General features: G+C 55.6%; 1 protein-coding gene across 1 annotated transcript in view; it reads left to right on the top strand.

Moving 5' to 3' along the window:
• Positions 1-9,027, top strand: part of LOC102033026 (keratin, type II cytoskeletal cochleal) — a 13,288-nt gene that overhangs the window by 226 nt on the left and 4,035 nt on the right. Inside the window, 9 exon segments of the mRNA XM_014310927.2 lie at positions 1-158; positions 880-1,088; positions 3,614-3,674; positions 4,315-4,410; positions 5,061-5,225; positions 5,686-5,811; positions 7,184-7,404; positions 7,915-7,949; positions 8,857-9,027. The exon segment at positions 1-158 is cut by the window's left edge and continues 74 nt beyond it. Coding sequence (XP_014166402.2) covers positions 1-158; positions 880-1,088; positions 3,614-3,674; positions 4,315-4,410; positions 5,061-5,225; positions 5,686-5,811; positions 7,184-7,404; positions 7,915-7,949; positions 8,857-9,027 — 1,242 coding nt within the window.

A 9,027-nucleotide genomic window follows, 5' to 3' on the forward strand; every position in this document is an offset into this window, starting at 1 on the left:
GCAGCCTCAGCCCCGGCGGCATCCAGGAGGTCACCGTCAACCAGAGCCTCCTGACGCCCCTCAACCTGGAGATCGACCCCAGCATCCAGAGGGTCCGCAAGGAGGAGAAGGAGCAGATCAAGACCCTGAACAACAAATTCGCCTCCTTCATTGACAAGGTGAGGGCTTGGGCTGGCTCGGACCTCTGGGGGTGCTGAACAGTTGGTGGGACCCAAAATTGGTTTGGTCACGAATGGGGTGAGGATCAGTCCTGGAGAACGTGGTGGGATTTGCCCACTGCAATCAAATAATTCTTATTATTCGATGTATTAAAGCCCTGCTGGCATTGCCAACAGAACAACCTTGCTTGGGCTGCCTTTGCAGCCCTGATTTACCTGGGATTGCCCAAATGGGGGTGCAGGCTTTGCACCCCCACTCCAGCACCAAATCTGGGGAGGGAGAGGCTCCTGGAGGGAGTTGTCCCAGGAGAGCAGATGGAACCAGAGCCTACCTTGGGTGTTTATGCTGCCCTGCACATCTTGGCTCTCTTGCACTAACTAACCTTGTGTAAATCCTGCTCTGGAATTCCCGAAATGCGAGGAATCCAGCCCTGGAGTTGGAGCAGTTGGAGGGTTTGATGTCTGGGGCAGGTTTCTGTCAAGTGTCAGCCAGCAGAATCTGCTTTTCTTTAGTTCCTCCAAAGCCTCAGAGTCACAAACCAGGTTCCAGAGCAGCCAAGCTCCTCAGCATGGTCTCCATGACCCTCCTCTGGTGCTTCTGTGAACACCCAAATTCCTGGGTGCCACCCAAATTCCCACCTGCAGCCCAGCCCTTCCATCCCCTGCAGTGTCAGCTCCCCTCTGTCCCACCATCCCAAATGACCCCTGCGCTCCCTCCCAGGTGCGGTTCCTGGAGCAGCAGAACAAGATGCTGGAGACCAAGTGGAGCCTGCTCCAGGAGCAGAAGACGACGCGGAGCAACATCGCTCCCATGTTCGAGACCTACATCAGCAACCTGCGGCGGCAGCTGGACGGGCTCCTGGCTGACAAGGGGCGCCTCGAGGGAGAGCTCAAGAACATGCAGGACCTCGTGGAGGACTTCAAGACCAAGTAAAGTATCAGTGTCGCCCTGATGGGGTGGTGGAGCTGCTGGCTGGGCCAGTGGCTGGGCATGGATGTCCCCAGCTCCTCTGCCAGGGAGGAGATGTTTTCTGGCCAGGAATGAGGTGTTTGGTGCAGGAAAGCTGCCTGGATTCTTTTTGCTCGCTGTTTCTGGCACCTTGTTCCTACATGGGCCGGTGCCTCCATCCTCCTGGCTTTGCTTTGGGGCCTCCTCAGGCTTGGAAGTGGCATTTCGGGGCTGCCTCAGGGCTGAAGGTGACATTCTGGGGCCTCCCTGGGTTGGAGGTGGTGCTTGGGGGCCTCCTCAGGGTCAGAAGTGGCTCTTTGGGGTGGCTGGAGCCCCGAGAGTTCCACAGGAGCTCCCAGCTGGTTCTCTGGGCAGGGAATGGAGCAGCTGCCCTGCAATTCTTCAGTGACTTTTCAGTGTCACCTGGGAGGAGCCCCAGAAGAAAGGTGGCCTTTGTCCCAGCCCGGCCCAGCCCAGCCGGGAAATACTTCTGAAAAGGGAAGAATAGGACAGAGCTGGCAAACTGGATCAGGCAGGAACTGCAAACAAACAGAGCTGATAATCCCCAGGGTGTGTTTAGGGAGGGTCAATACCCAGAGATTCCCAAAGAGCTGCTTGGGAATGATGCTGCCCCCAGCCCTGCCTGGTTATTCCATCCACAGTCGGCCTTGGAATCTCTGCAAGGAGCTGGTTTGCAGCCAGAGGGATTAAACCCCAAAGTTTGGTTACATTTCCCATGGATTCAGTCTTAATCTCATGGATTTATTCCTTTAGGCTACAGATCCATGGAAAGCCAAACCCTCTGTGTGCTAATGGAAGGGAAGCAGGGATTAGGAGCTGAGGGAGTGAGGATGCAGTAACTGGAATGCAGCACCTGCTGCTCCCTGTTTATATGGAGAAAATCTCAATTTTGGATGGAAAACCTAAACCATGATGTGTTCTAGGGGTGCCTGTGGCCTTTTTTCCATAGGTTTGGTTTCCACAGGAATTCCCAGGTGATATTTAGGGGAGGAAAGGCTCCAAGGATGACACCAGCCCCTAACTCAGGGATTGCAGTGGGTGAGGGTGTGGAGCCAGCTGGGGTCATGCTGCCCACAGGGCTCCGTTCCAAGGAGTGTCCTGGGCTTTCCGAGGGGTGTTGGGACAACATTGGACGATTTAGGGAGAAATTCCTCCCTGTGGGGCTGGGGAAGCCCTGGAATGGATTTCCCAGAGAAGCTGTGGCTGCCCCTGGATCCCTGAAGTGCCCAGGGCCAGGTTGGACAGGGCTTGGAGCAGCCTGGGATAGCAGAAGGTGTCCCTGTCGTGGCAGGGGTGGGAATTTGATGGGCTTTTGGTCTCCACAAACCCAAACCATTCCGAGATTCCATGCTTTACCAGCTCATCGACCAGCTTGGTGGAGCTGCCCCAAGGAGAGGAGGAATTTGGTGATCCATTCTGGAGGAATTCACTGTTTTTATACCTTTCTCTGCTGATCCCTGGTGTGCAGAGGCGGCGCCTCTCCGTCACTTCCCGGGATTCATTCCTCTGGAATAGCTCTGGCAGCTCAGTGACCTCCAGAGGGGCAATGTCCATTGATCCTGGTGCGGATGGGCACCATTCCAGGTCGGAGCAGGAGTGGGAGGCTGGCCAGGTGAAGCAGCTCCTGCTTTGGAAGGCAAATTCCAGCTCTGGCCATGCAGGACCCATGTAAATAAAGAGCCTGAACCTGGCAACAATTCCCAAACAGCCAAAGTGCTTCCTGCTCTGTTCCTTGGATGGCTTTCAGGATTCCCAGGTGCCCAGAGCAGGTTGGGGCTGGATGTTTGGGCGGGTTGGGAGTGCACAGACAGGTCCAGGTGAGCTCCAAGATCCAGGCTTGCAAATCAATGGTGGTCCTGTAAAATCTGTGGAGAGGGATTTTTATCTGCTGGAGACCTGTAGGGGAACCCCTGGAGACTTCCAGGTGAGCTCCTCATCTGAGGGTGAGCACCTAAAGAACAGCAGTCACCAATTTGGAGGAATTTGGTGAGGGTTTGGAGGAGAATGAGGGTAATTAATTACCTTTGGCTCTTCCCAGAACAGTGCCACGTGTTCAACACCTGCAAAAGGTTGCCAGCAGTCTGGAGTAGGGAAGTGCAGAGTGGAAGCAGCTCCAGCAAGTGCTGGGATCAGCCCAGAGGAGTTTGTGGGATCTGTTTTTGTCTCTCGTGCTTTGAATTTGCTCCCTAAAGGGTTGGTGACAAAGTGGGGGCACAGCCTGGGCCCTCCCCAAAGGAGGAGCAGGAATCTTCCGGAGCACAGGGACTTTTAAGGATTCTGGGGGAGCAGGGAGGGGGCGGTTTCGGGTGGTGGTGATGGAGCAGCTCATCCAGAGCAGGCACTGCTGGAGCACCAGCCCTGGGGAAGTGCTGGGCTGGCTCCCAAGGAATGGAGGGATAGAGAAGAGAACTGGGACAACCTTTCACTGGGCTGCTTTTCCTTTTATCCAGGCTCTAACTTCACAGAAATCCCTTTTTTTTGGCAGGTATGAAGATGAGATCAACAAGCGCACGGCGGCCGAGAATGAGTTTGTGGTGCTCAAGAAGGTGAATATCATCGTGGGTCAGGGAATCCTCACATGGCTTGGGTGGGAAGGGACCTTACAGTCCATCCCATTCCCACCCCTGCCGTGAGCAGGGACACCTTCCATGGGCCCAGGGTGCTCCAAGCCCCGTCCAGCTCTGGACACTTCCAGGCATGGGGCATGCACGGCTCTTCCCTGGGACTGATCATCAGTGTGGGCAGCCCTTCCCCATGTTTGCCCCTACTCACAGTTTACTCTTTGCCCTACTCACAGTTTACTCCAGCTCTGATGAAGCTCTGAGGGGCAGAATTCCAGCCAAAGGCAGCTCAGGGGAGGCCTTGAGGTCTCCACACATGCAGAGGAGAGGTGTCGGGTCCCAGGGGTGTTGGAGATGATGCCAGATCTTTCTTTTGGGATCTTTCCTGAGGTCTCCATGTCCAACCTCACGCTGAACTTGCAAACAGGGGTCCAAGGGATCCCCAGAACTCTCAGGATCTGCACTCCAGCAGCGTTCAGTGCCCTGGGAGATGATTTGTAGGCCCTGGGGTGCCACTGGGACACCTGGAGCTGGTTTGGGGAGCTCCTTTGGAAGCCACCAGAGGCTGGGTGGGCTCAGACATCAAAGCTCCACAATCTCCATGGTTTATTCCTTGTTTTTCCAGGATGTGGATGCTGCCTACATGAACAAAGTGGAGCTGGAGGCCAAGGTGGATGCTCTGACAGATGAGATCAACTTCCTGAGGGCTTTCCATGAGGCGGTGAGGATGCTTCTGCTCCTTCAGAGGGGGAGAACAGGGAATGCTGGCTGGGAAAATGAACGTGGGGAAGGTGATGGATTCATGGAGTCTTTCCTTCCATAAGCAAAACTCTGCCTGCGAGTGAAGTGATTCCTCTGAATTCTGTGGATTGCCACACGGATTTGTCCCTGTGTGGGATGTGGGATGGATGGATTGCAGACATTGTGTTTGGGATGCTGTTTGAATGAAAACAAGGAAAACGAGTGGCTGGGGGAGGTGGTGCTGTGTGACAGGAATGAAGGAAAGCTGCTTGTTCCAGGCTCCTTCCTCCTCCCCATTGTTTGCAAGAGCAGGGATTCTGGACACAAATCCATGGGAGAGGTGCTGGAATTTGGCCCCTGCAGGTTCTGCAGCTAGCTGGGTTGTTGTCTAAGGAATGGGATAACAGTGAAACAAGCAGCCCTGCTGCCAAAGTAGGGATAAACAGCTCCAGCTGTGCTGTTGGTTGTTGCTCTGTGCTTTGCAATGTTGCTTCCCTCCTCATTCATAATTATTTTGATGGAATTCTTACCTGCCTCCCTTTCCCTTCTCCCCTTGGATTCTCTCTTTAATTGGCTCCTAAAAGAGGGGCCCTGAAACCTCACTGATGAACGGGCTTGGTTTTCCTGCAGGAGCTGAACGAGCTGCAGGCCCAGATCTCCGACACCTCGGTGGTGCTGTCCATGGACAACAGCCGGAACCTGGACCTGGACAGCATCATTGCCGAGGTGAAGGCGCAGTACGAGGAGATCGCCAACCGCAGCCGCGCCGAGGCCGAGTCCTGGTACCAGAGCAAGGTGAGCTCTGCGAGGGGAGGAGGATCCAGGGACACCTTGGAGCCCTTCCAGTGCCCAAAGGGGCTCCAGGGGAGCTGGAGAGGGCCTGAAGTGATGGGGCACAGGGAATGGCTTCCCTGTGCAAAAGGGCGGGGAGAGGTGGGATATTAGGAAGGAATTCCTCCCTGTGAGGGTGGGGGAGCCCTGGAATGGATTTCCCAGGGAAGCTGGGGCTGCCTCATCCCTGGAAGTGTCCGAGGCCAGGTTGGATGGGGCTTGGAGTACCCTGGCACAGTGGAAGGTGTCCCTGCCCATGGCACTGAATGGAATGTAATGTCCCTTCCAAGCCAAACCATTCCATGATTCCGTGATCTCCAGCTCTGTCAGCACCTGTATCCCCTGTGCCATGGTGGGGGGGGCTCTATCCCACTCATTCCCTGCCATCCTCACCCCATCACTCTGTCCCACTGCTCTGTCCCAGTATGAGGCGCTGCAGGTGACAGCTGGAAAACACGGGGATGACCTGAGGAACACCAAGAATGAGATCACGGAGATCAACAGGGTCATCCAGAGGATCCAGGGGGAGATCGAGAATGCCAAGGCCCAGGTGAGGAGCTGCCCCTCTCCTGTCCTTCTCTGGCCTCAGAGCTGGGATGTGGCTCTGATCCCTCTGGGGACAGCATTGAAGGGGCGGCTGGAGCTGGGTCAGGGGAGGGTCAGTTTGGATACTGGGAAAAGCTTCTTCCCCCAGAGGATGTCTGGCACTGAACAGGGCTCCCTAGGGAATGATCACAGCCCTAAGGCTGCCAGAGCTCCAGGAACCTTTGGACAACACTCTCAAGTGTTGAATTTCAGGGTTAGTGGGATTTTTAGGGTTGTCATGTGCTGAGCCATGATGGTTCTTGTGGGTCCGTTCCAGCTCTGGACTGGAGGGAATGTTAGCTCTCTCCTAACATTCTGCGATGTTAGGGATGTTTCAGGGGTCTGGGTATCACACAACCCCTTGAACTTGGTGATTTTGGAGATCTTTTCCACCCTTCACAATTCCATGGTCTGTAAGAACCATTCTGGGGGGGCTGCAGTGCTCATCCTGAAGGATTTTAGTTCTGCAGCGGGAGGGAGAGCGTTGGGAGCAGGGTGGCTGCCAGGAAGGTGGATTTGGGAGAGGACGAGTGGAAATCGCCCCTGCGACACAGAGGGGCCCCCACACACCCCTCGTGGCCTCCTGTTCCTGGGATCATTGTCCACTCCCTTTCACAGCAGGGAACACCATGTTTGGGCACACGCACAGATCTGGGGAGCTCTGTTTGCTTTCATTGAGGTCTTATCGCTTTATCAGGGCTGTGGCTTAGGTCTGGCCTGGAGCTCCCAAGGCTCCAGATAAACCTGGTGATTCATCCCGGATTATTTGGTTTCAGGGCAGGGAGGCTCTGGCACCAGCCAGGAGCCGTCCTGGTGGGGCTCCCTTGGACAATGGATGGGAGCACAAAGCCTTAGGGAGCCCTTTGTGCCAAACATGGGGGCTTGGGAGCTGTGGGGGCACAGCTGGGGGCTCCCTGGGGCCCCACAGGGCTGGTCTTGGGGTGGGTCTGGGTGTTTGGAGCACCAGGTGTGCTCCAGTCCTGCCCACATCTCAGCCAGAGCCTGCCCAGCTCTGAAAAAACTGGGGGAAATTAGCAGAGAAAACCTGAGCTTTCCTGAACCCCAAGGGATCTGTGGGATGTGGGGGACTGGGAAGCTGAGGATCACCTGAAAAAAGTGTAGCCAGTGGAGACAAACTTGGTCTTCTGGGAGACCTTGGAAGGAGATGAGTTTCCATCTCCATCCAGTGCCCAAGAAACCAAGTAAGATGAAGTCCCAGGGATCCAATTGAGCTCCAGATCCACGAAGGGATCTGGGCAGCAGAGCCCGAGGTTTGGAGCCCAGGATCCTCCTCCAGGGATCAGGAGCCCCCTGATGTGGCCGCTCTGTCCCTGCAGCGAGCGAAGCTGGAGGCGGCCGTGGCCGAGGCTGAGGAGCGCGGGGAGTTGGCCCTCAAGGACGCCAGGGCCAAGCTGGCCGAGCTGGAGGATGCTCTGCAGAAACCCAAGGCTGACATGGCCCGGCAGCTCCGGGAGTACCAGGAGCTCATGAACGTCAAACTGGCCCTGGACATCGAGATTGCGACCTACAGGAAGCTGCTGGAGGGCGAGGAGAGCAGGTGAGGACACCTGGGGGGATTGGTGAGCAAAGATTCCCTGGGTTCCCTCTGGGAAGGATCCTGGGAGCCCTTTGCTCCCTTTGCCTGGGAACACTGTGAGAGCCCAATTCTGATTTCCACGAGGAAATGCAGACAAGGAAAACTTTGAAAAACTGAGTTCTGGAAATGCTTTGGCTGAAGAGCCAAACTGGCAGATTCTGGGGAAAAGAAAACCTGGGGAAAATAAGTGAAGGAGGAAAAGATTGGTTTCCATCATGTTTAATGCTGTGGCAGAACATTTCCAAGTGGAAATCCCTGTGGGATTAGGACAGAACCTCTGTGTTCTGTCCTCCCCCCAATGGTGATAACAGAGCTGGGAAAGGGAGGGCTGGAACAAAGCCCTGGAGGGCCCAGGGATCCTCCCTGGATCAGGTACACCTGGAGTAGTAACTCCCTGTCTCTGTCTTCCTCCTCGAGCCCAGGAGCAAGGAAAGCTGAGTTTAATCCCTCCCCTTGCCTTTCTCTTTTCAGGTTGGCTGGCGACGGAGTTGGCAACGTCAACATCTGTGAGTGGATTTTGTTGTTTGTTGTGGTTCCACCTCACTCTAAACCCACGGAAAAGGGGGCCCAGAGCGTCCCAGTTCACCCAGTTCAGCCCCTCCTTAGTGGGAGCACCATGAGGCTGGGGGTGGTGCTGGGGCTCCATCCCGAGCTCAGCTCCAACTCACCTGGATGAAATTGGACTTGGGGCAGTGCTGATCTTCCTTTCCTCCTGTTTTTGTATGGATAGAAAAGTACTAATGGGAAATGCGTTCCCTGGGTTGGGAATTGCTGCACAGGTGATGGCAGAGGGCGTTTTTCCAGCTTGGGAAGTGTTGGATCCTCACCTGGCCCAGACCTTGAGCAGGAGCTGCTCTCTCAGGGATGCTCCAAACCAGCAGCTCTGATTTTCAGCCACTTAGTTCCTGCTGGGAATTGGGGAACCACATTCCCACAGCTTTGGGGCACCAGGAGATGAGCTGAGTGTGTTTGTGAAATGGGATTCTCCATGGATTTCTAAGGGTTCTCCATGAGGGCTCCAAGCTCGGGGGATCCTGAGCCAGGTTGGGTGATAGAGTGACAGGACAAGAAGGAAGGACTTTAAACTGAAAAAGGGAGGTTTAGATGGGATATTGGGAAGGGAATAGATGGGATTTAGATGGGAATATTGGGATATTCCCTACCTGTGAGGGTGGGGAAGCCCTGGAATGGATTTCCAAGAAGACGCCCCATCCCTGGCAGTGCCAAGGGCAGGTTGGACACTGGGGCTTGGGACAGCCTGGGACAGTGGGAGGTGTCCCTGCCATGGCAGGAGGGGCACTGGATGGGATTTAATGTTCTTCCCACCCAACACAGTCCATGATCCCATGGGAGCCTTTCCTGAGGGTGCTGGGTGGGGGTTCCAGGTGCTCACGTTGCTCCTCTCCCCTGCAGCTGTGGTCAGCTCCAGCGGTGGGGGTGGATATTCCAGCTCCAGCGGGCTCCTGGGAGCAGGGATCGGAGGAGGCCTCAGCCTGGGACCAGGAATGGGCAGCGGAGCCCTCGGCTTCTCCTCTGGGGGCTCCTCCAAGTCCTACACCATCACCACCACCTCGTCCACCCGGA

The sequence above is a fragment of the Geospiza fortis genome, unplaced genomic scaffold (genome assembly GCF_000277835.1).
Source record: "Geospiza fortis unplaced genomic scaffold, GeoFor_1.0 scaffold635, whole genome shotgun sequence".
Lineage (NCBI taxonomy): Eukaryota > Metazoa > Chordata > Aves > Passeriformes > Thraupidae > Geospiza > Geospiza fortis.